Source organism: Enhydra lutris, unplaced genomic scaffold, assembly GCF_002288905.1.
Source record: "Enhydra lutris kenyoni isolate GAN:26980312 unplaced genomic scaffold, ASM228890v2 scaffoldscaffold12, whole genome shotgun sequence".
Lineage (NCBI taxonomy): Eukaryota > Metazoa > Chordata > Mammalia > Carnivora > Mustelidae > Enhydra > Enhydra lutris.
Window position 1 is genome coordinate 55,845,598 of NW_019154096.1, and position 27,486 is coordinate 55,873,083.

At 57.4% G+C, this 27,486-nt stretch overlaps 1 protein-coding gene across 1 annotated transcript in view; it reads right to left on the reverse strand.

Moving 5' to 3' along the window:
* LOC111145089 (collagen type XVII alpha 1 chain) overlaps positions 1–27,486 on the reverse strand; it is a 51,949-nt gene continuing 24,463 nt past the window's right edge. Inside the window, exons 14-56 of the mRNA XM_022499719.1 lie at positions 26,851–27,012; positions 26,399–26,479; positions 25,208–25,252; positions 24,124–24,303; positions 23,363–23,584; positions 23,036–23,065; positions 22,816–22,842; positions 21,417–21,443; positions 21,253–21,315; positions 20,433–20,537; positions 19,686–19,748; positions 19,048–19,083; positions 18,427–18,480; positions 18,137–18,172; positions 17,630–17,665; positions 16,918–16,980; positions 15,722–15,757; positions 15,411–15,482; positions 14,568–14,594; positions 13,609–13,644; positions 11,695–11,730; positions 11,375–11,455; positions 9,849–9,884; positions 8,289–8,342; positions 8,116–8,157; positions 7,917–7,970; positions 7,208–7,267; positions 6,852–6,878; positions 6,542–6,574; positions 6,389–6,454; positions 6,043–6,093; positions 5,417–5,542; positions 4,552–4,689; positions 3,992–4,057; positions 3,549–3,653; positions 3,145–3,234; positions 2,930–3,040; positions 2,333–2,479; positions 1,727–2,086; positions 990–1,127; positions 678–740; positions 438–518; positions 1–53 (exon numbers count right to left, since the gene is read on the reverse strand). Coding sequence (XP_022355427.1) covers positions 1–53; positions 438–518; positions 678–740; positions 990–1,127; positions 1,727–2,086; positions 2,333–2,479; positions 2,930–3,040; positions 3,145–3,234; positions 3,549–3,653; positions 3,992–4,057; positions 4,552–4,689; positions 5,417–5,542; positions 6,043–6,093; positions 6,389–6,454; positions 6,542–6,574; positions 6,852–6,878; positions 7,208–7,267; positions 7,917–7,970; positions 8,116–8,157; positions 8,289–8,342; positions 9,849–9,884; positions 11,375–11,455; positions 11,695–11,730; positions 13,609–13,644; positions 14,568–14,594; positions 15,411–15,482; positions 15,722–15,757; positions 16,918–16,980; positions 17,630–17,665; positions 18,137–18,172; positions 18,427–18,480; positions 19,048–19,083; positions 19,686–19,748; positions 20,433–20,537; positions 21,253–21,315; positions 21,417–21,443; positions 22,816–22,842; positions 23,036–23,065; positions 23,363–23,584; positions 24,124–24,303; positions 25,208–25,252; positions 26,399–26,479; positions 26,851–27,012 — 3,419 coding nt within the window. The remainder of the gene's footprint in view (positions 54–437; positions 519–677; positions 741–989; positions 1,128–1,726; positions 2,087–2,332; positions 2,480–2,929; positions 3,041–3,144; positions 3,235–3,548; positions 3,654–3,991; positions 4,058–4,551; positions 4,690–5,416; positions 5,543–6,042; positions 6,094–6,388; positions 6,455–6,541; positions 6,575–6,851; positions 6,879–7,207; positions 7,268–7,916; positions 7,971–8,115; positions 8,158–8,288; positions 8,343–9,848; positions 9,885–11,374; positions 11,456–11,694; positions 11,731–13,608; positions 13,645–14,567; positions 14,595–15,410; positions 15,483–15,721; positions 15,758–16,917; positions 16,981–17,629; positions 17,666–18,136; positions 18,173–18,426; positions 18,481–19,047; positions 19,084–19,685; positions 19,749–20,432; positions 20,538–21,252; positions 21,316–21,416; positions 21,444–22,815; positions 22,843–23,035; positions 23,066–23,362; positions 23,585–24,123; positions 24,304–25,207; positions 25,253–26,398; positions 26,480–26,850; positions 27,013–27,486) is intronic.

Below are 27,486 nucleotides of genomic sequence, written 5' to 3' on the forward strand. Positions count from 1 at the left end.
TCACGGCTTGATGGCGATGCTTCTCTTCCTCCGCCCCACATAGACTTGGTCACCTGGAAGTTAGAAGAGGAGGAGGAAGTTAAATATCTTGTGGCCTATGGGCCTTCAGCTTGGGCAATTATATAGCAACTGTGACAACTGCAAAACAGGCTTGAAAGATGAACTCTTTTGTAAGACTTGGTGTATTTAAATTGTTTACCCCATTTCATCACCAAGTGGTTAAGCTGTTCTCTTTTCCTGCTCCTTTCTGCTTGAATTGGCGGTCTCTTTCCTTTCTCCCTGGCTGTTCATTTCATTGTTATGCAAATGGTGCTGATGGTAGCATCTGCCTTTAGTAACTGGCATTTGCCTTAACTTTTCAGACTTGCTCTGGAACAGACCGCCGCCTGCTCTGAGCAGCAGCCTCCCAGCACTGCAGAAACTCAGGCAAGGCTTACCTTTGTCTCCTTTTTCTCCCTTGTGCCCTCGAGGCCCGGGTGGCCCAGGCCGACCTGGTGGTCCTGCGGGGCCCCGCTCACCTGGGAGTACAGAGAGGGCTGTGCTTAGTCAAGGGAGGGCTTGGGGCCTGGAGAGGCCACACACATAGGTTCCTAGACAGCACTGGCAAGGGGGTGGCTTCCCAGCAAGAGGGGGTGGTTACACAGGATCCTGGTGGCTGTTTCCCTGCCACCACTTACCTTTGGGTCCTTGGGTGCCCACCTCTCCTTTCTGCCCAGGGGGGCCTGGAATGGCTCCATAAGCTGCAGGGGGAGAAGACTGGCCTCAGACAAGCGGTCACTCTACAGCTTGAGAGGTAAAGGGATTTATTCAGGGAAGCACAGGAAGGGAGTGGTAGAGTTGGGACCCAAAGAAAACAAAGTAAATGAGAGTTTATCAGATTTTCAGCCTATCGGGTGTTAATAGCCCAAGGTTTTTCAGGAGACTGGTTTCCCCCGTGTGAGACTGTGCAGCAAAATGAGTGTCGGGAAAGCGCCCGGAGCTGCCCTTACTTCGGAAAAAGTCCATGAGGTCCTCGGTCACATTGCTGTAGGCAGAGAAGACCTTGCTGATGCCGGGGGGGCCCTGGGGCCCTGGCTGGCCCGGCGGGCCCTGGACAGTGTAGGCCATCCCCTGCAGCAGGCCCTGACCTGTGAAGCGCCAGACTGTGGGCACAAGCAGCAGAGTCCCTCGGCCCCCTCCTCACAAAAGAGAACCCTCAGATTGCCAGCGTCCCACTAGATGAGGTGGCAGCAAGGGAGAAGCCCTGCTGGCCTCTTTTGTCGGCCTCCCCCGCCCCCCCACACTGTGGACTGGCCCGGGACTCTGCTGCCACAGCCTTTCATCAGAGGCTTGCTGATAGCAAAGCTGTGCTGAAAAGGTACAGGGAGAGAGGACTTCTTAACCGAACAACCTTCCCTCAGCCCCACCAGAAACCATCCTTGTCATAAAGACTTTTCAGAGCCACCACTAGTTAGCTGGGGAAGCAAGTCCAAAGACCCCAACATGCCGTTCTCCATAGCACAGGCCCTGTCCTGACTGGGGCTCCTGAACCAGGCTGCCTGTGAATTGGGTCTGGGCCTCCTGCCTTCATTCAGTCCCTGCCCATCTGATTCGAGCAGTGCTGTCCCCACAGCCTAGGCATTCCAAAAATGAGAGGGTGAGTTTCTGGAGCCTATAATTTGAGCTGCTCGCGGACTCCCCGCCTCCACCCTCCCCACAACACCGAGGCCTACGGGTCAGGACTTACGTTGCAAGCTCTCAGATACCCGGACAGCCAGCTCGTTGTAGTCCAGACCTCCGGCAAAGCCAGCTCCGAACAGTCCACCTTCACCGCCGTACATGCCACCTTCTGCTGCTCCCCCATAGCCTCGGTCCAGGCCCATGTCCAGGCCAAAGGCCCCCCCTTCACCAAGGGAGCCTCCACTGGATCCTCCTATGCCCATGGAGGAGCTGTAGGAGGAGCTCCGACTGGCCGACGCGCTGTGAGAGGAGGACCTGCTGCCCCGGCTGTAGGAGCCATCCATGGACACGAGACGGCTGTCCCCAGGCGGCCCCTGGGGTCCTGGAGGGCCCGGTGGGCCCACGATGAAGCTCCGCACATCCGGGCCTGCAGGAAGGAGGCCGTGTTAGTTGGGGCTTAGGTCTGGGGATGGAGAGGAAGGGAGTTAAGAGGCCTCTCCCAAGGTCTCACGGCCTCGAAGCAGGATGCAAACCTTGCACTTGCACTGGAGTAGGAGTGCTGGCGAGGAAGAACGTGGGCTCTCCCTGCATTTGGCATTTGGCCCCCCGGGTTTGTTCAAGCACCAGCTGCCCTCCCCCAGGGAGGAGCAAGGTCTGGGAAGGGGGCACCTACTCGTGAGGTAGCTGATCAGTTCACTCCGGAAGCTGTCACTGTTTTCGGCCGCGTAGGTTGCCAGAGCTCCCGAGACCCCTGGAGGCCCTCGAGGACCCGGAGGACCAGGAGGGCCTGGAGGGCCAGGGATGGAGGACACACCAGCAGCTGAATGGGAGGCCAGAGAAAGAGAAAGGTCAGGGATGGCCCAGTGGGGAGGCTGAGTTCCCAGCCTGTGCTCAGAGGTGCAGCATCTCTTAGAAAGAAGGGGAGGAGGGAATACCGGGGGCCCGGCTCCTGGCATTACCCTGGAGCCACTGCTCAGACCTGCCTTTCCACTCCCAGTTTGGAGCCTCACTCAACCCAAATCCCATCCCCCTCCTCCGTTCTCCGGCCACACGATCACACTTCCGTTCATGACACACACCGTTCATGATTTCTCTAAGGGCTGCACCTGGGAGTGTGGTCTCTCCCAACCAGTCCCCTTGTCATAGCTGAAAACACCTCAGAAGCAAGGGTGTTGCTCTCCAGGACCTAGCCCTGTATGTGCTTTAAGAGGACTGGGTGACTGGTCCAACAGTTTAACTCTCTATGGCTGCCCTCCTCCGTGAGCCTTACTGTGCAGGTAAGAAGAGAGGTCCTCCACGCTGATGCTGGACCACACGTTGCCTGGGATCCCTGGGGGCCCAGGGGGGCCAGGGGGCCCAATGATGCCTCTGTATTCAGACCCTGAGACACCAAAGAAGAGGACAGAGTCCATGGGGGGTCTGGACCAAGGGCCTCTGCCTTCCATCCCCAAGCCACGTGGACAGATGGCTCCTGACCAGCCTTACCTTGAAGCAAGGAGAGGAGCTCTTCATAGGATGTTCCTGGCAAGCCAGGGGGTCCCGGGGGGCCAGGAAGCCCAATGCTGATTCCAGAGCCTGAGGAACAAGACCCCAAGTTGTGACAGATTCACACTGCGTGGGTGTATGCGAGTTGTGTGTGAACGTACAGGACAGTGGCCCAGCCACTCACTCCTGGCTTCCCTGGCCAGGCTCGGCGGGCGACCTGCTCTGGGGCCACAGGTGGGAGTGGCTCTGAACAGGCCCAGTTCCTTTGGGCTTGGTGCCACCTGGCAGGGGAACATCAGGGGCTGGTGCGGACAAGTTCAGTGCCCTCCCCGCCCCGCGCAGCCCCGCCAGGGCCCTGCTGACCGTCTGCCTGCGGTGGGCAGGCCTGGAGGGCAGACACTCACTGGACATGTAGCTGAGAACGCGACTGCTCAGCTCGGCGTAGTCCAAAGACTGGAGGGACCAATCTCCAACCAGATACTGACGCAGATACTGCCTCACGTCATCCCCTGCAAGGAGAGGCTGCACTGGCGTGGGCACCCCCAGGCCACAGGGCTCCCGCACCACCACGCGGCCATAGCTAGGTCCGCCCCCACAGGCTGGCCCCGGAGCTCTGGGGTCTCAGTCCGTAGAGGGGAGCTTCCAGGTACCCAATAAGGCACCTGCTGGTTACCTAGCACTGGGGATGGGGACATCTGCTGCCCCCGTTCCCCTGAATATGGACTCAAGGGGCCAGGACTGAGGAGGGGCACCTCCTCCCTCTGCAGCCCTCACCAGGCTCAGCTCAGACCTGGACCAGCTGTGCCTCCAGAGCCCCCACCCACAAGCCCACGCTGCGGGCACTCACGTTTCAGCACAGCCACGATGTCCTCAGAAGAGATGGAGGTGGAGGAGCTGATGCTGTACCCTGAGGCTGTGGGGAAGGAGACTGTGTTTCCCGCGCAGCAGGACTAAAGCACCCCCTCTCCCCGCTGCAGCCCCACCAGGACCGGCCAGCCAGCCGGTCCATTTGCGGAAATGAAATCAACGGGGGCGGGAGGGGCTAGTGGGGATGCGTGGAAAAAACCAAAGATGGTTTTGGTTTTGTATTTGTTTTGTTGGGTAAGAAATGAAGTTTGTCTTCCAGAGTATGCTCTAGCCCAACTCCTGCCAGATCCCGCCAATCTTGTTCCCTTTTCACACCCTTAGGACACGTCTGTTCATCACAAAAAGGCTCGTTCCGCGTGGCTCTGCAGTGTGGCCTCTTCTTAACCTGAGCAACCCCTTCTTGCAGCTCAATCCCAGTGGCCCAAGAGCCAAGAATTCAGAACTGAACTCCACATCCAGAAGGGCAAAGTAAATGCGGGTGCTCTGGAACAAAGTGACCAAGGGCAGGAGGGGTCATTACAGGGGTGGGGCGAGGCTCACTCTGCAAGTAGCTCCCGACACGGCTTGCCAGCTCTGAGTAGTCGAAAGTCTCCCCCGCAATGGTGGTGACAGGCCCTGGGGGACCGGGTGGTCCAGGGGGACCCTGAACTCCAGAGAGATAGGCCCGAATGCTGTCGCCTGCCAACAAAGAAAGCAAAGGGCGTGTCTTCCCCACAGAGATGAGCTGAAGCACTTGGTGGGATGCCCTCCCACCTCCTCACCACATACATGGCCCAAGACGGGGCCAGCAGGAAGCCTAGACTCCTGGTTACAGATAGAGAAAACAGGCCAAGCCCTGCGCTGGGTCGGGTGCTACTTGAAGACTGTGGACAATGAAGCTCTGACAAAGCTCTGTGCCCACATTCTTGGGCTTCTCAGCCTCACATACATGAGGAGTACAAGGATGAGGCTGGGGGCGTACATTTGTGTGAAAGTGTGCGTGTGGCTGTGTGCACATGTGGACAAGCGTGTGAGTGTGTGGGTGAGGACCGGACCAACCTGTGTGGGGAGTGGTGAGAAGGTGGATGTTAGGGGAGCGCATGGACAAGCGGTCCTGGCTGCAGGTGGATTTCTGACCTAGGCTTGGCCTACACACTGCTGTCCTCTGCCACACGCATGCATGCACGCGCGCACTCAGGCACACGCAAGCACACCCCTCTGGCCCTGCTCGCCACCTCCAGCTCCCACCCTCTTCCCTCCCCCACCGCCCCGCACTGGTACAGGCAGTGGGACCTGCCATGTTTACTTACATAAGGAGGAGGAGACTGGAGGCTTCCTGAAATAGCCGGGCTCCAGAAAGCACTGGAGATGCCCCAGCCAGAGCAGACGCACGTGCATACATACACACTCAGACCCCGGTACTCACTCTGCATGTACTCAGAGATGTACTGCTGGATCTCCCGGCCAGAGCTGCTGATGGAGCCTGGGGGGCCTGGGGGGCCTGGGGGGCCTGGGGGCCCTGGCATGAACATTGTGCTTGACGACGATCCCCCTGCAGGAAGGAAAGCCTTCTGAGTCTACTAAGAAAAGCCCACCAGAGGGTCAGAGAAGGCCCCAGACACTGCTTCCACAGCCCAAGGACAGAGCATCTCTCTTAGCAGGAGAAAGAGGATGGTGGCAAAGAGGAGGGTCCCTCCAAAAAGAGAGGAAGGGAGTGCCTGGAGCAGCCATGTCTGAAAGGGGCTCAGAGTTGAGCTTGCCCAGGCCAGACCCTCCCTTCAGCAACCCAGAGGCTCCCTCACCTCCGCGTACCCCTGGCTCCACTGTCCATTCTGTTCATCATTGCCCGTCGTTAGCCACCTTGCTGGGCAGGGTCCTCCCCTCCCAACCCCACCAACTTAGAACCACTGTAAAGGCAGCACCGAGGCCTAGCACGTGGAGAAGAGACCTGATCAACACTGAATCGTGGCTGGGTCGGGAAGGGACTGATGAGTGAATCCGTGTCCTTGCTTTAATTAGGGGAAAGGAACTCTGGTCACCTTTGGTTCTTACCTGGAGAGAGACCACCAGGAATGCCAGGAGCCCCTGGGACCCCAGGATCACCTGGAATCCAAAACGAGAGGCACGGTTGGCATCCCCTCCTCCAGGAACCCTGCCCTAGTTAAGCCCAACCTCGTTTATCCCCATGTGACTCCACAGCTGTCCCCCATCTCTCCGTTTCTGCAGTGCCACCACAGGCTCCGTTCAGGCAGAGGTTGTCCTCACGTCCTCATCCCCCTCCCCCTCCAGCCTCGCCTTCCTCCCACGCCTTTAGCATGAGTGCTCCCTGCCTTCTGTTCGGACTTTGGGTGGCATTCTTGCGCTGAGGCCTGTCTTCTTGGCTGTTCCCCTCACTGACCTTTGTCCCCCTTGGGTCCCCGGGGGCCGGGTGGTCCCTGCAGGTTGAGTCCAAGGGAACTGGAACCTGGAAGCCAACAACACACAGAGCGGTCAGCCAGGGCTGAGGGGCTCCGGTCAGAGCCAGCAGTGGGGGCGGGGGCTTAGCACTTACCGGAGGTGGAGAACCCGGGGAGGCCTTGCTCGCCTGAGGGACACACCGGAGAGGGGTCAGTCAGCTGCGCTCCTCTCCCTCCTCCCCAGGCCCAGCCCTCACCCCACCTTCCCTCCCAAGGCTCCCCAACCTAGAGCGGCCACAGGCACACGCACCGTGCGCACACCTTCCCAACCATTCAGACGCCCACACGTCCACCCGCATTTGGACAAAATGCATTCACAGGAAGCTCAAGGCTCTCAGAGGATCAGCTTTTGCCACCCCAACCCTCCCCCACCCCACATTTTGTCTGATGCCAGCTCTACTGTACCTTGGTGTCCTCGGGGGCCTGGGGGGCCTGAGGGAAGGAGAGAGACAGGAGTGAGATGCATACCTACTGGGTGCCGTGGCTTCAAGGGGCCTGTAGGGGCAGGGCTGGGGCTCTGTGCTGGAGCAGACACGGGGCGTGGGGCTCCTCGTGCCTCTGCTCCCAGCAGGCCAGCCCCCGCCGAGGCGGGGGTTCCGTATGGAGCTTCTACCCACTGTGACCCTCACCCCACGCTCCCGCTGGCCGAGTCCCTGAGGGGATGCAGGAGGACACACACATGTCCCAGGTCGTCCCGCCTCTCCTGGCCCCCTTGAGTAAGCAGGGGCACACAGCCTTCTGTGCCCTGAGACAGGACTCACCTTGGTCTCCCTTGGGGCCGGGGGGTCCTGGGGGGCCGGGGGGCCCTGAGAAGAAGGTCTCTGTGGAGGAGAAGGAGTTTGGAGTGCGGGCATGGTGGTACTTGTGCGACCACAGCACCCAACACGGAGCCTGGCACACTGCAGCTGATCCCTCCGCGCTTGTCAGAGGCACGGATAAATAGACAGAGAACCGGAAGGTTGGGTAGAAATGTAAATGAGAGAAAAAACTAACAAGGATGGTTGGATAGAAAGATGGCGGAGTGGATTTTCCACGAGGGACAAATTCTGGGCTAACGTTTGCTCAGAAGTTATTTCCATATGTTTCCGTGTCATACTGTCAACATTTATCTCCTTTCACGTGTGTGTCCTGTCTATTTATCAGACCAAGGCTTCCCAAGGACGGAAACCAGGTGCCCAGTCACAAACCAGTCAGCCCAGAAGCTTCCCAAGCGCAGAACTGGCTCCCTCCCCTCGAATAGGTTAGTGGGCGCGCTCAGGGTGGCTGGGCTGGTATGGGTTCCTATTCTACCTGCAGAACTCCTGCTCTATGGAGTTTATGCAAACACCCTGTGGTAGAAGGTCCGAAGGAGGAAGCGTGGTGAGCAGGTCAGGAAGACCACATGCCTGGGACCACAGCACTCCTGGAGCCAGGGCTGAGGTGGAAAATGGGGGGGTAGGGTGGGCTTGACGTTTGACTCTGTAACATTACCTGAATTGGTCAGGAGAGATCCCGGTGGGCCTGGTGGGCCTGGCAGGCCTTCTCCTAGATAAAAGAACCACCAAGACTTTGTCAAGCCCAGTCATGGACCAAGATCCCTCTGCCCGGGAAAAGTGGCAGGGAAGCTCTTTCCTGAGAGCTAGGCCTGGGCTCTGGTCTTATGTCTCTCACCAAGGAGCTTAGCTCTCACCTGCTGGGCCTCGGGGTCCTGGCGGGCCTGGAATGGAAGGTCCTGCACAAGAGAATAAGCAAGAGGCCATGCTGAATTCGGGGAGCTGACCTATGCTATGAGCAGGATCTCAGCTTCCTAAGTGCCATGTCCCCCACAATTCCCCACCTTCCAATGACCCCTGAGATGCTCACCTGGAGGCCCAGGTGGTCCAGGTGGGCCTGGGGGACCTCGTAAATCAAGACCTTCTGTGGAGGGAACAAAAACAGAAATGAGCGGAAACTTTCATGAGGCTGTTCTCTGCCGGCCTCACCCCTCATTAGGATCGTCAGTGCCAGGGCCCCGCGCCCTACTCACACCCCAGAGGCCGGCTCTGAGTCATGGCACAGGGCCCTCTGGGACCCCCTCTGCTAGCAGTGCTCCTCGCTCACAAGCGAGGCAGGCCAAGGCCGCGGGCAGACTCCCTGAGAGCTAAGTACGAGGCTTTAGGATCAGTCCAAGTTCAAGCTCCTGCTCTGCTCCTTCCAGCTGGTGGCTTTGGGTGAGTTCTCAGTCTCTTTTGGCCTCTGTTTGCTCTTCTCTAAACCAGAGGCATAAGACCTATGTCACAGGAGCCCTGTGCAGACCCAGGGAGGTCCCGCGACACAAGTCTAGCACACGGTGACTGTTGGGCCAGGCTTGGCTATGGTCTTTGCTATTCAGCTAAGTGGGAGGCCCAGTGCATGTTTGCAGGGACTCTTTAAAGGACTCCGGGAACAGAAGAACCAAGAATTCACCCTCCCAGGCCAGGCCTATGGCCAAGAACCCATGGAGCCCGGTCCCTGCTGAGTGGGGATGCAGACTCCTGCCAGCCATTCTCCTAGCACCCAGCTCACTTTAGAAGCCCTATGTGACCCCAGTTCCCCTAGAATCCCAAGAACCTCTGACAGCTGCCCCATCCCAGTGACTCACCCTCTAGACCTGACAAAAGCCCTGCTGTTGCTTTGAGGCCAGCATCGCCTTTCAGAGCCACTTGTCATTCCCAGTCCCAACTGGGGCCCAGGATGACGCACTGGTCCAGCTGCTATGGGCCCCCAGTGCACTACCACCCATCCCACTCCCGTCCCAGCATCACCTCATCACCAGAGAACACGGGGGCACTCACGGGTGGAGAGGACCTCAGCGATGGAGCTGCTGCTGCCCATGAAAGATTCGCCAGTAAGTCCTCGCTCCCCGCGTGGGCCTGTGTGAAGGACACAGGGTCACGTGAGCACCCTCTGCAGTGACCCCACCCTGCTTTCTGTCCAGAGGGCTTGGAGCCATGCAGGGGCGAGGGCTGGGGCCGGAGCCGGAGAGCCCGCTGGGAACATTCCTGTTTGCAGCCTCAACAGCCGCGGAGCAACTGGACCACCTTTTCCTAAATCCGGTTTTTGGTGTTTGGATAAATCACTCAACACTGGCACAGTGATCGGGTCTGGTCACAAGAGGCGTGACACCTATGAAATAGCCAAGCTTGACCCTGACTGGAGGCCACAGAGCCTTGGTTCCCGGTCTGGAAGACCCCTACCTTCTCAGAAACACAGGAAGAAGAGCAGGGTTTCCCCTTGCAGTTGAGGCTCAGTGAGGCCCTTAGGGAAGCACCAGGTCACCCCCTCACCTCCCTTCCCCAAATGCAGGTCTGTCACCTCACTTAAAGATGGGGTCCCAAGTCCAGCCTGGGAAGGAAGCCTTCCCCACTGAGCCCACAGCCCTATGTTCTTGTGGGACTGACATACCTTGCTGTCCAGGGAGACCAGCTGGGCCCACAGGACCTAGAGATGAAGTCGGGAAGAAAAGGCTTTACCACACCTCTAGGGTTACAGTTCTAGAAAGAACTGAAGAAAGGGCAGATTCCTGGGGAGACACGTAGCTTCCTCCCAAGGCACAGCCCAAAAAGGTCAGCTTGCTTCCTTGAGAGCAATAAGCAATTTGAGACCAGCTTTGTGGTCCATCCTGTGAGAGTTCCTTTCCTGAACCCAGGGCTCTGAGACAGGCAGGGCTGCCCTCTCTGCTCACCCTCCCCCACCCCACCGTGGTTAGGGACTTTGCAGCACCCTCAGTATCCTCCTCTCAGGGGAGGGAGCATATCAGAAGGCAGATCTATACGTGCATTGGTTCTATTAAATCATCTACATCACTTACATGTAACATTTTTTAAATTAAAAAATAGCGGGCAGGGGGCACCTGGGTGGCTCAGTGGGTTAAAGCCTCTGCCTTCAGCTCAGGTCGTGATCCCAGGGTCCTGGGATCGAGCCCCGTATCGGGCTCTCTGCTCAGCGGGGAGCCTGCTTCCTCCTCTCTCTCTCTGCCTGCCTCTCTGCCTACTTGTGATCTCTCTCTCTCTGTCAAATAAATAAAATCTTAAAAAAAAAAAAAAAATAGCGGGCGGGGGGGAGCGCCTGGATGGTTCAGTGGGTTAAGCCTCCGCCTTCGGCTCAGGTTATGATCTTAGGGTCCTGGGATCGAGCCCCCCATCGGGCTCTCTGCTCAGCAGGGAGCTTGCTTCCCCCCCTCTCTCTGCCTGCTTGTAATGTCTGTCAGATAAATAAATAACATCTAAAAAAAATAAATAAATAGCTAGGGGCACCTGGCTGGCTCAGTCGGGAAAGCATGTGACTCTTGATCTCAGGGTCATGAGTTCCAGCCCCACATTGTTTTTAATTAAATAATCTCTACACCCAAACAAAAAAACGCTTTATAAAAAATAGATAACACAATCACAGGTATTTTGGAAAAATAGAAAAAAGTATCATCTATAATCCCTTAACTTGTAAGCATTTCATTTTCTTACAGCATCTTTTCTCATCTTGTAAAAACACAGGTGCAGCCTCAAAGGACACGCGCTTCTCAATAAGGCTCGATGGCTTTGTTGTTGCCCAGCGACTGTACTGTGGCTGGACAATGTGGAGAGGGTTTCTCCAGATTCCTAGCATTTTTGTTGCCCTTAATGCATTTTATCCAATTGTTTTCCAAAAGGCAACAAATCGAAGTCACACACAAGCTCCAGAGGCGGAAGGACGCGGGCCAAGTTGTGCCTCTGCAGCTTCTCAGCCAAGGGAGTCCTGGCCCTGCCCGAACCGCCACGGGTGTGTGGGGGCCTGGTGAAGCAAGGCCTGCGGGTGCGTGGGGTACCTGCTAGGGTGTGATGGGCACTCACTAGGCTGGGCCAGAGGGGGCTTCTTACTCTTCTTAGGGTTCAGGATTTGAGCCAACACTGCTGTCCTTCAATGCAACCTCAGAGTAAAGCAAGAAAACGACTGACCTGGGGCACCTGGAGGTCCTGGTGGTCCCATGGCTCCAGGAGGCCCCGGCGGGCCTGGGACAGTGATCGTCGATGACCCCTCTGAAAACCGAAAGCACATGAACAGGGACCCTCAATCTTCTTGCTCAGAGGTGCTTGGCCCCAGCCAGCCTGTGGGCAGATCAGGCTGGGGCCTCCTGCCCCCACCCGCCCCCGTGACCTCGACCCAAGAGCCCTCCCCCAGCTGCCAGAAGCCCCGACCGGCGCTGCCTGAGGGTGCCAAGTCAGAGCCAGGGCAGATGCCCTGACACGAGGAGGACCACCCTCCCGGGCCTGCCCACCTGAGGTCACGATCCTGCCTGGAGCTCCAGGTTCACCTGGGAGGGAAGGAAAAGGCGAACAGTTATTCCCAGGATCGATTAGTGGCTCCGTAAATCATTTCCAAGGCTTCTGATCGAGTGTGAGAGCCACTTCTGCGCCTCCCACCCTTAGGCTAAAGGCATTTTAATGACTCACAGGGGAGCTGAGCTCGCAGGATGCATTAAGCCCAAATCTCAGGGCCAGAAACCCTGAGGCCACATCAGGCTTCCGGGCCCATATCAGCTCTTGGGAGCAGCTGGGTCTCCACGGAGGGGCTTCCTCCGAGGTAGGAGAGTCTCCCTTTCCACCAGGCCGGAGGGAGGCTGATGAAGAGTCATCCCCACTCCCAGGCCGGGCCTCTCAGGCTCTCCCTGGGAGCTGCCTCAGATGGAAGAGTCCCAAGAGGCCAAAGGACAGAGGCTGAGAGCCTGGGAGGGACAGCCTGGTCCGTGCAGTGCCCCTCAGGATGCTAATTCTTGGGACAGTAGTCACAGGCTGTGCAGAGTAGACTGTGGCTGGTAAGTCTAGGGGAGCTTGAGTTACACGGGGGTGGAGAGAGCTCTTTCCTGCCTGTAGCTGAGAGGGTCAAAAACACAAATGTGGGTAGAGGACTTTCAACAAGGGGGTTCGGGTTCCCACTTTCCCAACTTATGGACCACCGGACACTGCCTCCATGAGGCACCTCTCGAGACTGGAAATGGATGGACTCCAGGGAACTGAGTGAACAGAGTGGAGGACAGAAAAACCCTTCCCCTGGGAGCTCCTCGGGGGCCTCTTCTGTCATTTCCATGATCTGTGGGCAAGCCCATCACCCGCACCATGATAGAGAGGAGGATGCCCCTTGGAGGAAGTAGAGTGTGGTTCTGTGCTTCCTATCTGCCATTCCCTGGAGTCAAGATCAAGAGGAGAATCTGAAATCCCTCTTGGACAGGAAGTCAGAGGCCCTCGAGAAGGAGAGGGTGTCTGGTATCCTCAGGGATCCCCAATCCGTGAATAGATCTATAGCCCCAGAGGTTAGTCTGTCTGGGATGCAGGAACCCAGCTGTTATCATTTTGGAATTACATTAATTTGTCCCAAATGAACTTCCTGGCCCAACTAGTCATTGGCAATAGTTTCTGGAAAGTAGTAATTTCATTCCTAGGGTTTCCCCAAGATGATAGTGACTGCTCATGTCAGAATAGCTCCACGGAATGTCAGGATTTGGGACAGGAGAAAGACTGATAAAGAAAGACTTTATCCCTGACTGGCTTGGGGTTGGTATCTAGGGGTTGCAGAACTGGACAATGGCAGAGGAGTAGAGCAGGACTAGAGTGTCCCCTGCATGTGGGGTTATCACGCTGGCTCTGGTCAGACCCCTGCAGAGGACTTCCCCCTCTTGGAACTTAGACCTTGCCCTCTGAGGGGCATCAAGGTGCTTCTCCCCTGCTAGAAATGGTTGTGGGGTGCACAGGTACATGGAGGCCTGCGTGAATGAAAAGGACAAAGGAGGTCCCTGTCCCAGGGAAGGGTCACGCTGTGGGGGACCAGCCCTAAGCCAGGGAGACAGAATATGAACAGGGATGTTTTAGAGGCAAGCCAGGAGATGCAAAGGCTCTGAGAGGCAGCACCCTTCCAGCTCCTGCTCCGACAACAGCCTGGAGACGCCTGGTACAGGCAGGGTGCGGGACAGAGGCAGGAGGTAGGAGGTGCGGGTGCGGAGCTCGAGGATTTAGGACTCAGGGGATCTGAATGAAGGAGTCCCTGGCTCCCCAGTTGCACTGCCTTCTGCTAAAACCACTAGATGCCACTGTTGATCCAGATTCTGGCCAAAGAGGGGATCCCTCCTGCCCATCTCTCCCTTCCTGCAAAAATGACTAGTAAAAAGAACGAGTTTCTGAACTGGAAAACCACTTACCTTTAGCTCCTGGTCGGCCAGGGGTACCAGGAAGTCCTGACGAGAGGAAAACAAGTCAGTGGGAATGCTTGAGGACCTGCAATTCCAGACCCCCGGGGCGGTAATGGCCATGGGGCTGCGCCATGGCCCCATGGAGACCCCAACAGAGCCACCTGCCTTTGCCTTCTGCTTTAGTCTGGGGCCCCTCAGGGACTCCTGCTCTGAACCCTTCTCCCTCTCTGAGAAATGGGGTGGCCACTGGGCTTGAGGGAGGCAGAGGCCCACGGACGCAGCTTTGGGGGATCCCAGTCAGTCTGGATTATGAGCCCCACTATAGCCTGCAAGGCAGCCATGGTCCCCACATTTCCCAGCCATGGAGGGGAGTAAGGGCTGGGCTGCTTCTTTCTGCCTTGCTTTTGTCTGTTGAACTCTACCAGGAAGCATGTGAAGGAGGCCCGTGCACTCAGCTTGTGCGGGGAGACCTGCCGCTTCATTTTACTTCACATCTTTACCTAATTTCCTTTAGGAGTTGGGGCTGGGCATGGTGACAACTTCTCAAATCCAAATGCCAGTGCAACTGTAGAACAGACTGCCACCGAAGTTGTCCCAGGGACACTGGGCCTGTGCATGCAGGGAACCCCCTTTCCTACCCTGCCAGCGAGAGAGGGGGGCCTCCATGGGGCCAGTGCAACTCCTGTGCCTGGGGCTTCCTTGGGGCTCCTGCAGCCCGCACCAGGCAGACCCAACCGGCCCATGGTTTAACTTCACTTTTCCACAAGGGCTTTCTAGATTGTTTTGTGTGTATTTATCCTTCCTCAGGTGTTTAAGACTCACAGTGAAAGGACCTGAACCAATCTGTGGGGTCGGGGGACCACAGGGAGGAGAGGAAACCCCAAGGTGACTGGTGAAGCATTTGCCAAAAGCTGGAAGCAGGAGGCCGGGCAGGTGTCATCTGGGGGTGGGAGGGGCCCATGACTCACCCTGAGGTCCTTGGGGTCCAGTGAGACCTATGGAGAAGGAAGGAGGGAGGGAGAGAGAGAGAGATGGATGAAAGGCTAAGGAGCCACAGCCTCAGCTGAGGGAGGACAGACTCCAGGGTTCTCCCAGCACCGGACAAAGTGTTGTTTGGACTTTGCAGTGACAGGATCATTGCCCCATCGGGCTACGGATCTTAGCCTGCTCGGGGTCACACACTTCAGCATCTCAGAGCCAGAACCCAGCAAGCTGATACACTCATGCCGGCCCCCCAACATTCCCTCCCTTGGTGCTCCCTATCTGCGTGCCCACCGAAGGAGCCAGGCGGCCCCCTGGCCCGGAGTAGGCCCCTCGGTTGAACGCCGCGCTGCCTTTGCGGCTCTCTTGGCGTGCTCTGGTCTGACCTCCCGTGACCAGTGGCTCTTGCTCCTACTGGGCCTTGAGCAGAAACCCTAACAACGGCCCCTCTCCTCAGACTGGGGGTATTTGGTGAGGGCCCAGGGATGGCCAGAGGGGAGAAGGACAGGGGTGCTCAGAGTAGCAGAGTATGGATGGAAATGGCCTTAAACTCTGCAGTTTTTAAGACATTCCTTGTTCCTGTCTAGAACTCATTTTCTGTTAATCTGTCAATTGTCCATCTCTGTTGTCCAGATCGCCAGAGTTGGTGACTCAAAGGCGTCAGAACCTGCAGTCACCGTACACAGCACAGGCCAGCTGCTGTGACAGCTGAGATGCTGGAGGAAAACGGGATAAGGCACACGCACTGGCGCGAATGCACATAGACGCGCGCGCGCACTCGCACACGCACACACACACACGGCTGTGGCTCCCTCTTCCCACTCTGTTACCTGGCTTTCCTGGGTCTCCAGAAGGCCCTTGTGGTCCTCGGGTTCCAGGCATCCCCATCAGACCTTGTTCACCTGCAGAGAGCATGAGCAGCATAGAAAGGTTTTCCTTTTAGGAAAGCTGAAGCAGCCAGCATATCTGAGCTGCTGGTTTCTTGGGGTTTTACTGAGGAACTTGCTGGCAGGTGGAAAGGAGAAGGGGAGTAAGACTTAGGCCTTGCAGGGTCCACATGATGCGTGCCCTGCTGTCATGATGGTTCGGAGGACTGGGCAGGCCTGGCAGGGAGTGTGAGGACAGCAGGACAGTGACCCACCTCTTGGACCTTGGTGTCCATCGGGGCCAGCGGGTCCTAGGAAAGCAGAACCACAGCTCATCAGTTACCCCAGGGAGTGACTTGGGGCCTCCCTCCTTCAAATGCCCTGCAGCCTCTCAGCAGGTTGTCTCCCAGGTGGGAACCAGTGTGGCCCCTCCCACAGCTGCCAATCATGGAAGCAGCCTCATCTGTGGGACCCCCCCTCCGGCTGCCACTTTCTCCCTGGCTTCTTCCCCTCACCCAGGAATTGTGTATTTTCCTGCAGGGAACTCACAGGTCAGCAACGCCCTGTTGCATCCCCAGGGCCTACTGTGAGACTCCGCTCACACCAGATGCTCAGCGCATGTCTGCCTGGTTCACTCAAGGTCCTGGGAATCAAGCTCCTCCAAGCTCTCCTCTCTTCTGGGCATTACGCTAATCTCTGTCTGAAGGGGCGCCCTCCCCTTCTCCCCTCTTCCCCTACCTTTGTCTTTCCTCACTCATGTTGCCTCTCCATGGATTTTCCACGCTGACCACAACGCAATCTTCCTTACTTTCTAAGGCCACATGAAATGCCCCTCCTCACCCCTCTGGCTGGAAGGAGACTTTCTGCTGTGCTCTCCTAGCACTCTGTACCTCAGGGCACCTGTCACCTTGTACGAGCTTTGTCTTCCCTCATGGGAGATAAAGCATCTGACCTGCCCCACACGGCAGCCTGTGGGCATCCAGAGCTTTCTCGCTTTTAAACGAACGAGAAAGTGAACACACCACAGCCCCATTGGTGGAGCTCAGACCCTTTTGGGACTTGGTGCTAAATGCCCCTCGGAGGGTCGGTGGCCAGCTTCCGAGTCCTGGTTGACAAGCACTTTGCTAAGCGTCGGGAGAATGCTTAAGCCCCGGATCTGGCCGGGACACCCGCTCTGGAGGACCGGGGCCTGCAACGCTGCGGGTCCCAGAGGACCTCGATACTCATCTGTCCTCCCCAGTGGCCAGAGAGGCTTAGAGGCAGGGACCAGTGTACATGGGCCACTCACCCCCCAGCAGTGAGAAACCCAGAGACGACTGCCCGGGCCCAGCAGCGACCTGCACACAGGCCCTCTGGCAGGGGCCGGCAGACTGGGGAACAGGAGAGGCAGCTCCAGAAGCAGATGCTCAGCTCTGCGGCCATGCCTACCGGCAGGGCAGACCCATAGCCTCGGTTCCTCTGAGACACTCACCGACTGCTCCTTTGGCTCCGGGCTCACCGACAGCACCAGGCAGGCCTCTCAAGCCCGGCTCACCTGCGAAGGAAACCGGCCAAGCTGCCTGGAGGCCTCCAAGAGACGCGTGCTAGACACCTACGGGACGCTCCTCTCTCTCCGCCCTCCCCCAAGACTGCCACCCGCCGAGCCAGGGAGCTTGAGGTGACCGACAGGGGTTGGGGACCCAGCCTCTGCTTAGTGGCAATGGTCAGGGTCCCCAGGCGGGTGTGGATGCGCTCAGAGCCATGCCGGGGCTGAAGCTTACTCCCCCAGCCCCACACGGCTGCCCCCATAGCCAAAGCACCATTGCTCCGGGTTCCGTTTTCCATCATTCAAGGTGGCAGGAGGGTAAGTGCATTAGAGGCTCCCAAGCCTCTGCGACTTTGGGAAGAGTGTCATTGTCCCCACGGGATCCCCCCCAAATCATCCAAGACAACCAGAAACTCCCTTTTCTGTTCCAAATGTTTACTATCTGGACTAGGCATACATTATGATGCTGGCTTCCGCTCCCTTCACTATTTTATCTTGTGTTCTTGTTTTTTGGTTTGTTCTCTTAGATTACAGGTTTTCTGGAGGTTTTTAGACAGAGATTCTGTCTCATGCTTCTGTGGTTCTTTCTGCCTCCAGGGCCCAATGGATTTGCTAGAAGTCTTTAATGGATCACAGCGGATGCCTGTGCAAGACTGACCTGTGAGGCCTCGGGGTCCTTTCTCCCCCTGGTCACCTGAAACAAACACGGGGCAGGGCAGGGTGGCAGGAGCATTAGTCGGGAGCCAGGAAAATCCCCTCACTCAGCGGGACAGAACCCCAGCGTCGAGCAGTTCTGTGCCCACGAGCCTCGGTCAGGAGGATGATGGTGAGGACTGGGCACTGGTGAACCAAGGAGCAAGCCTGCCCTCCCCGCAGGGTCACCCACAGACCGCCCCCAGCCCTACTGGCACTCAAGTAGGTGCGACGGGTACGAGGAGAACCAGACTACAGGGCACATGCCTCAACCCTGTATCCCGGACCCTGTGGACCACCCGACCATAGTGCTGGGACATGGCGGCTGTTTCCCCTCTTCCTGCCTCAGTGCCCCTCAGTGAGAGGCTGGGCTGGAATGGGCCCTCACACACCCCCCCAGACTCTGAGGCAGGGGTCCCTTCTGGGCTCCTAGGAGTCAGGCAACAGGGCTGTCTGAGCAGCAGCAACATACCTTTGGGTCCTGGTGACCCCAGAGGTCCTTTGTCACCTGAAAAGATAATAGACAACTCTGTGTAAAGAGCCCTGGGGTGGGGAGGAGCAGTGACCAAGAGAGGGCAGGGTCTGTGTGTGCAGACAGGCTCTCCCGCCATCCTGACCTCCCCTCTGCTCACGTACCTGTCAGCCTGCACCAGCCACTGGTCACAGCTGCCAGACCCTCCTGGCCCCCCAGACCTCCTCCTTGATCGAGTGGCATCTACAGGGCAACATCCCCTCCCCTTCCAGGCCCTCTCCCAAGCTTACCTTTGATACCAGGAAGTCCAACTTCCCCTCGGAGCCCTTGGGGACCTATTGGGCCTGCAAACGAAGGAAACCACACAGGCAGATGAGCGGCCCCAGCTCTGGGGCTGAGGGATGTGCACACGGGCACAGATGGGCATGGATGTGCACACGCAGGGGCACACGCACCCTGGGGCAACATTAGGGGCTTTCCCCGCAGATGCCTCCCCACATCCCTGCTCCCTCATCCAGGGTCACCTCCCAGCCCGTGTTACCAGGCCCTGGGTAGGGAGTGGGGTGGACACACACACAGTGGGACCTGGGCAGAGACAATGGCCTGCGGTATGGTGTGTGCTGCGGCAGATTCCCATGGCGACAGAGAGGCATGGGCCACGAGGGAGGAGGTGGTGCAGGGACTCTGCTCGGGAGCAACAGGAGGGGACTGCCTACTGCTGGAGCCACATCGGACTGGATCTCACTGGAACTACTGGGAGCCGGACCTCGGCTTCAGGGGACGCACGTACAGACGGGTCTTCCGAAGGCTCACTTTATAACTAGCTCTTTTGCTTTAAAAAAGGCTTTTCCTTTTGGCATCCTTTTCCTTTCCCCAGAAAGAGCATCTGTTTATATAAACAGCACACTGACCTGGGACACCCCGTGGGCCAGGAGAACCGCTGGAACCTGAGAAGAACAAGACAGCCACCATCAGGGGCAAGGCACAGGCCAGGGAGGTCCGACCCTCCCTGCGGGGAGTGCGGGGGGTGGTGCTCACTCCCAGGTGACCCCACGTCAGTGGGTCTGAGGGTGACCCAAGTGCAAAGTTCTCCTTCGGGAGGCAGCTGCAGTTGGTGGGACCGGTCAGAGTAAAACGTCTGGGCCCGGGCAGCAGTAGGGAGGACAGTTGGCCACATGGGCATCAAACTGAGAAGGCCCCGTTCGCCCTGAGTTGTCCACACATGTTGCTTCTGAACAAGTGTGTCTGGGCACAGTCAGGTGTGGAACTTATCTGACTGTGGACTTCTTGGCCCATATACCCAGTTAGGGGCCACATAACGGGGCCACTGGAGAGAGATGGAAACATCCCAAATTTCCATGAAGCCAAAAATACAGCCCCAGTCCTGACCCCGAGACTGTTTTTCAGGGGGACACTCTTTGGGCCCACTGTCCTTATGCAGGCTCGGGGCAACAGGTCCTGGCTGCCAACATCCCCGTGCCTGGACCTCTGTAATCTATCCTGGTCCTGGACGTGGCAAATCTGGGCACCATCCTGGCACCTGTCTTACCTTTGGGACCCACAGAACCTGGGACTCCGGGTGGGCCCTGAACACCAGGTTCACCAGCAGCCCCTGGGGAGAAAGGAGAGTCCCCTCAGTTTGGTTGCCACCCAGCCAGGTAGTGTCATTTGTGGGGGGCACTTCCCAGGCTGCTAGTGGCCTCTGATCCATCGGATACTTCCTCGAGACCACGAATCTGCAAAACACCTTCAGTCTCTGCCCCCAGAGCCTTTATTCACGTTGCACGGGGTCTGGCACCCAGCGGGTATGTGATAATTGCTGGCTGGTTGAACAATATTTTTAAGGGAAAGTCGAACTAAAACTAAAGCTTCTTGCTCATGATCTTTTGGCGTTTTGAGCATTTCTGGTGTCTGTGCTTGGTTTCCCCTGACCAAAGCAGACTCGTGGTTAGGAATCTAATGTAAAATCTTCCCCACCTCCCCCAGGGCTGGGCCTGGGTCTCCTTCCCTGCCCAGTTCTAGCCACGAGAGGCTTAAGGACTTACACCCTAGCCTGCCTTCAGCCAGGCCCTGCTCTGCCCAGAGCCCTTCACCTCAGCCATGACTCTGCTTCTCCCCGTGACTGTGTTCTTTGTGGATTCTATGCCCTACAGGTTCTCAGCTCCAACCCGAATGCACAGCCCGGCCCACCTCCCCCATGAGAGCACAGTTTTTGCAGGGCCTGGCACAGAGCCCGGCTTGAGGCAGGTGCTCAGCCAAAGCAAGTGAAAGGAAGGAGGAAGGAAGAGCCTCTTACCTCTGTCACCTTTCTCTCCAAACCCAGGAGGCCCTGGTTCACCACGAGGTCCCATGGGGCCTTCTCGCCCTCTCTGGCCCATGGGTCCCTCCATGCCTGGCTCTCCTAAAGAAAGGACCAGCCATCTCAGAGTTCGGGTCCAGTGCCATGGCTCAGAGCTCCAGCGGCAGCATGTCGCCGGCAGAACACCTGCCTGGAGCCTCCACACTGCTCTCCTGGCTTCTCCCCTTACCCCTGCGGCCCAGGCTCAACCCAGAAGCTAGAGTGACCCTTAGAAATCCAAGTGGATCACAAGCCACTTCTGCCCCAAACCTGCAGATGGCTTCCTAACTCACTGGGAGGAAAAGCTCAGTGTTACCACACCCTCCCAGGCCCCACCGGACCCTTAGTCTTCTGGTGGGCTCCAGCCCCAGGCCCCCCTCCTCCCCCTCCCCACTCCTTGACCATGGCACACTCTTGCCCCAAGGCCTGGGGCAGTGTTTCCCCCAACTCCTCACCCCAGCTACCTCACCCCCTTCCAGTCTGCTCAAGTCTGTTCAAATGGCACCAGCTTCTCAGTGAGGCCTTCTCTACAGCCTTATTTAAATTTACCCTCTTGGCGCTCCCAGGGCCCTGTCTGGCTCTGTCTTCCCCACTTCACGATCCATGATCCATGCCCGACCCTGCTCTGTACTTCACTTATTTGTCAGGTCTGCAGGCTTTCTCCCCAACCCAAAGATGGGCAGCTCCTAAAACATGGCCTGGCACAGCAGACACTTAATAAACAGCTACTGAGTCAACAAATGAATAAGGAAACGAAAGAATGGACAGAGGTTCTTACCCACACTGCCTTTTTGTCCCTTTGGTCCTTCTGGACCCGGGTGGCCCAGGAGCCCAGGGAGGCCTGTGGAAATACAAGACTACCTCAGCCCTGTTTTCCCCCTAGAACCAGAAGCCAGGGCTGAGCTGCCCACGACACCGGCCACGCCATCAGAGGTTACGCACCTGGAGTCCCAGGGAGCCCTCGGTCGCCTGTGGGGACAGAGAGAAAAGTGAGAAGTCAGAGGACCCATGCTCGCTACCTCAAAGAGCCACTGGTAGGACTAGTTGGTTTGCCAAATTTAGTAAATATACAGGACACAGATAAACACTAAGTATGTTTGTAGCCTAAGTATATTCAACGCGATATTTGCGACATAGTGACAATGATTTCTCTGAAACTCAAATGTAACATATTGTATTTCATGGCAACCGGAAAGTCGGGGACTCCAGGACCAGCTGTCTTCACATCCAGCATGCTCAGGAGCAGTGTGTGGTCTGCAAGCTGGAGCCTTCCGGAAGGGAGCTCACGCAATGACCCAGGTAAGGGGTGGGGAGAGCGGGGTCCGGAAGGGAAGTGGAAGCCATCGGATGGAGGAATGCCCATTCCTGCACTGGGATCTCTCCGGGAGGAGGTAAAGCTGGGGACGGAGGGCCCCCCCCCGTCACCTTGAACAGTGGTTCTCAGAATGGACCATGCTCCCCTGGCCTCAGAACCACCTGGGTGAGCAAGACCCTGGACTCCCAGCACCACCCACACCTGCTGGATCCCAGGTTCTGGGGGCGGGGCCCAGCCTCTTCTGGCACTTCTCTCCCCTCCACACAGAAGCTTTCAAACCCCACTCTACTAGATCAAGGGGTGCTGCTGTAGTCATTGGTTTGGAAACCTCTTCCACCCATGGGCCTGTCCCACTGATTGTCAACCACTTTTCTGAGGAAATAGATACATTTCCTATGGCAGATGAATGTGTGTCACACAAGTTAGCCCACAACTGTTCCCCAACTAAGACGGTGGGGCCCCCTTTCCTGGGAGTATGTCCCGCCTCCTTGCTACACTGCCCTTTCCCCGAAGGCGGGTGGTGTTGCCCCTGCTGGATTCCCCCAGAGGACCCCCCTTTCTGATTGCTGGGAGTCACTTCCAGCCTCCCCCATGAAGACCCCCGGGAGCATGCTGCCCCTGACCTGGGTCATCAGAATTAACTTGCGGGGAGGAGGGAGAGATCCAGTTCCACAGGATCTGATTCCTGGCAGGGCCCAGGAATCTGTATTTCTAGAAATCTCCCTAAGGATTATGTACAGTTCCAGGCCCTTGAGCTACCCTTTGGAGCTGAGGGAGACACAGGCCCTTGATACATTCAGAGTCCTTGTGGGGGAGTTCCGAGAACCCTGAGGAGAGATGAGGAACAGCGATGCCCCAGAGACACAGAGCCCTGCTCTGTCACTAAACCTCCGAAAGCCCAAGGGTCTGCAGTCCCGACATGAGGAGAGTTGGCCAGGAAGACGGGGTGCGGGAGCCAGAGCCTGGCTGACTGCCTTAAGCCGGCCCTTGCTAATATTCCAGGTCAAAAGCACCGCACTTGTTTACCTTTAGGGCCTTGACTTCCCATGTCACCTGAAATCAGACAGATAATGAAAAGTATGAGATGGGATGAGAACCCGAGGCCGTTCTCAGCCCTCCCGACAGATACCACAAGATCTTTCCACTACTCATCCTTCAGTCTGGAAAATTTCCAACCAGGAAACCACCCCCCCACCGTCCAAGGGCAGGGAAAGAGACCAGGGTCAAGGCCCAGTCTACCTAGTACCTTTCGGGCCGGGGCTTCCTCGGAGATTTCCTACAAGGGAAGGTATGCCTGGAGTTAGTGGCACATCCCGTGTGTGTCACACACATGCACACACACGGACACACAGACATACACGAGGTGGACTGTGGTGGGAACTAGCACCCAGACTCTAAGGGGTGCCGGCTGTGTGACCTGGGGCAGCTCTCCTCACCGGGCCTCCAGGCCGGCGTTCCCAGCAGTCAGATGGGATGGCAAGGCCAGTCCCCCTCCCCCTGGGGCCCAGCCCCCAGGTCCCAGCCTCTACCTCACCCCCCTCAGGAGCAAATGAGGGGGAACAAGGATGCTCACCGCTTTCCTGCTCGGCCTTCAGCTTGTCCCTCACAAACAGCCAGAGCACCTCCTGACTGTGGTGATCAAGCCCCAGGCCCCCGGCATCTGCTCCCACGCCAGGGGCGGTGCCCAGCAGCCGGTCCTTACTGGCGCGATCCATCTTCTGGTCGTAGAGCAGGACGTCGCCCCGGCCCTGCTCCAGCGCGGCCACCCGCGCCTTCAAAGCCCGCACCTCCTCAGCTGCAACAGGGCAGACAGGCTGTCAGGGGGCCTCCATGCAGCCCGGGCTGGAGCTCTAGGGACATCGTGCTACAACCCCTACACGTGTACAGGGCACCTGTTGTGACGAGCGGGGGTGGGGGGTGCACGTGACATGGCAGCCAGGCGCTCAAAACACTGGGCCTGGGGGTCGGCCTCATCCTGCGCTGTGGCTGCAGTGCGGGCCCTCCTCCTCCTCCTCCTCCCTGGGGGTGGGGGCAGGGGCCACACAGAACGTGCAGAAGGTGCGAAGCGGCTCCGGGAAGGCCTGGCTTGGTTCCTAAGAGCCGCCCTGTGCTTGCTTGGCAGGCTGTTCCGCGGACAGAGGGCCCCAAGCTGGGAGCCACACCGGGACCCCAGCGGCCTGGGGGACCCTGGCCAGGTGCCTCCGCAGCCCCATCTGCTCATTCACGGTAACAGGGGGTCCACACCCATCCTCTCCAGCCCCTCTACCCTCCACACCCGGGACCTGCGAACTCCCGCCCTCCGCTCAGGCAGTGGGCCCCTCTGCGGGCACGTACCCAGAGCGATGAGGCCGAAGAGCAGCCCCAGGAGCAGCAGCCAGGTGAGCAGCAGGCCCAGCAGCCACTTCCACCAGCTGCAGCAGGAGCCGCAGGGGCACCAGGCGGGCGCCGCCCCCCACAGACCCCCGCCGCCCCCGCCGCCCCCACCGCCCCCGCGGTGGTTGTAGTTGTGCATTTCTGTGGAAGACAAAGGAAGGGTAAGGTGAATGCAGTAGACTCGTGCCCTCTTCCCTCCGAATTCTCTAGGTTTTGGAGACTTCCTAGGGGCTGCGCGAATGCTGGTCGGGGCTGCAAGGCCCTAAAGGAGAAGCCGGGCGCGAGGATGGAACACAGGCCCCGGCTGGTGAAGAGCACGCGCCCGACCAGCCTGGCTGTGCGGGCCACAGGGGGTCCCTGCACCTCGGTTTCCTTTCTTATAAAATGGGGTTAAGAGCTTGCCTCCTTCTTAGGATGGTTGTTGGATGAAGGAGATAAGGCACTTAAGGTACTTAGCACAGGACAGGGCACAAAGTTTAAAAATCCTGATGACGACCCCTGATTTCATACCACCTCCTGCATTTGATTATGGCTAAACCCAAAGCGTTCCCATCTCCCCATCTCCGTTCCCACTGCTCCTTCTTTGTAATCCCTGCTGTGCCTGGAATTAAACTCAGGGTGGCCAGGAAGTTTTGTGGGTTTTGTTTTTAGTGGAAAGGGTTTTTAATGTCTAAAATAGGCGGATAACCCTTGACCTGCTTCTCTCTCACTTGTGGAAGCAAGTGAGCCAATGTAAAGGGCTGGAGGTGTGCATGTGGTCTCCGTGGCCCTCGAAGCCCAGGTTGGGGGTTCTGGCTCCTGGCCTGCTGGGAGACCCTGCACCCTGGGCGGCAGCGCCCAAGGGCACAGGCAGGGCCTCCTGCTGCAGCCCTGCTCCAGACCCCAGCCTGCGCCCCTGCCGTCCTCTACCCTGCCACCTTCCAGAATGATTTAGAGGTGCGGCTCCTGTGTGCCCCAGCTGTAGGCGAGGGGGTGGTCATCCTTCCATTCATTACCACCAGCCCCATCAACTCCTGTCCCCGCAGGACCTGCTATTGTCACCCACCTGCAGAGGCGGCCTTGCCCTTGGTGGACACAGTCTTCACGTCTCCTGGAAGGCAGACACCGAGAACACGGGTTTGAACCTGAGCTTTTGAACTGCAGGAGCCCACAGGACAGCCCGTGAGCTGATTGTGGGCAGAACCTGAGGGAGCGATGCCATCCCAGCAGCTCCAGGCAGGGACATTCACTCACTCAGTCCTCGTTGATAACATGTTTGCAACAATTCCATCGAGAGATACATGGCTTGACAAGCAATTAATGGTTGGTGGGAAAAGCAGGGTCTCAACCTTCTTGTGACCTTAAATCTTTCAAGCCAAGACAGTTTTGGGGTTCCACGTTAGGGGCAACATTCGCATCCAAACGATCAAGGTGCTTGTGAGAAAGGGCTCTTGATTTCTTAGTTCGGGGATTCAGAACACTATCTTCACCTGGGGCAGGGGGCTGGAGGGCTAGTGCAGGAGCTCCTCCTGCTATCCAACCACGGAATGCTTGTGAGCACATGTGAAGTTTTTTGGGAATACTGTTTACAGCTTTCATCAGCTTCTGCAAAGCCTCTTTTATCTCCATAGCCCCATTTCCACCCTAAAATATAAATCTTCAAAGTGAGCATTTCCTTAGAGTAGGGCCTGCTAAAGACTGTAATGGATTGCATTTGCATTTTTGAAAAGATGTCCTAGGGCCCAACTCTCCTCTTTCTTTACTGACCTCCCTGAAATCAGTGATCTGGGGAGAGTCTACAGGGCCCAGAGCATGCAGACAAGTGCAGTTAGCTGGGAGAGAACCCAAGTATTTGGAAAGAAAAAAAATATAATAAACGTAGCAAATGCTTTGCGAAGCATTTTCTAGTAGTTCTGAAAATTATGGGATAGGGAATAAGCAGAGAAAAACAATCCCACCAGAGACGGCAGACGCACCCCGGGAAGGTGTCTGCTGTAGTCACAAGCGTGTGCGTGCACATACACATACACATACGCATGCACACACAGCCCGAGACCACTGCGGGGTTTGCAGGAATGCAGCCTCTGATTCAGCAGGTCTGGGCCAGGGCCCGGCACTCTGCATTTCCAACAGGTTCCTGGGTGGCGCCCGTCCTGCAGGGCCAGAGGCTGCATTCTGAGCCGCGAGGTCTCAGAGGATAAATAAATGAGAGGCAGACAGATAAAAGTCAGAGGGACAGTCTCCGATTTCCTCTCACCATTAGCTTCTGATACCAGGCAGGTGTCAGCCGTGTAGGCAGCTTGCTTCTCTTTCTTGAGGGTATCATCTGCAAAAGATGCTGTGAACACCACCCAGGATCACCCCGGGTATTCTGTGCTCCCGCCCCACCCACCCCAGAGCCGCTCCTGCGTGGACACCGGGGTAGGAAGAGGGCCCAGCTTCCCTGAGTTCATCTCCCGCATCTGTGTTTGTGCTTAGGCTTCCCATTGCCCAAAGACCTCTCTGGGAGTATTTTACCAGAACTTTCTTGAATGTTTATCTGCATTCAAGGCAGACCCTGGAACACCCTATTCAGGCAGACATTTTTCATTTGAATGGAGTGACTGTGGTTTTCTTACTAAAATGTCTCCAGCCACCTTGCGGGGACATTCTGTCTCCTACAGGGTCTGCCTTTCTTGGGAAACCTGCCTAGAATGGGCCCCCTCGTACTTGCAGCGATGCTGGCTGGGGAGGCAGTGAAGACCTTCCCGCTGTCCTTGGTCATGATAAGCAGCTCCATCTCCTTCTTGGCTGGTGTGTTGTCTTTCTCCAGAATCAGGAATTTACAGTCCTTGTGCAGGACATCATCACTCTGGACATTTGTGGTGCAGGCTGGAAAGGAGAGGAGCCGGCAAGGAGGAGGACAAGGGAGACAGAAGAAACGAGAAGAGGAAGGAAGAGGACAAGAGGAGCGGGGAGGGAAAGAGAGGGATCAGCGGGTATGTCCAAAGGCCTGTTCTCGCCAATAGCGGTCACTAAGACCCTCCTGGGGACCAAAAGCACCTCCCCTGCCCGGCTAGGCCTGGCCATCAGAGGTCAATGCCAGAAATGCTGGGGGGCTGACCTCTGATGCTGCCTCCACACCTGGACGTTACAGGATCTTTAGTGAAAGGGCCACAGTCCCCTTGTCTCTCAGGCACTTCTTTAATTAATGTGGCCGGTTCATATCTAGCCTTCAGCCTCCAGGGTTCCCGTCCTGGGCTGGCGTGAGCTCTTCCTGACCACCCGATCTAATGCGCATGCGCTCCTGTCTCTAGCGAACCACCTATTTCTTCCGAAGGTGGGTGTTATTTTTTCTCATCCTCT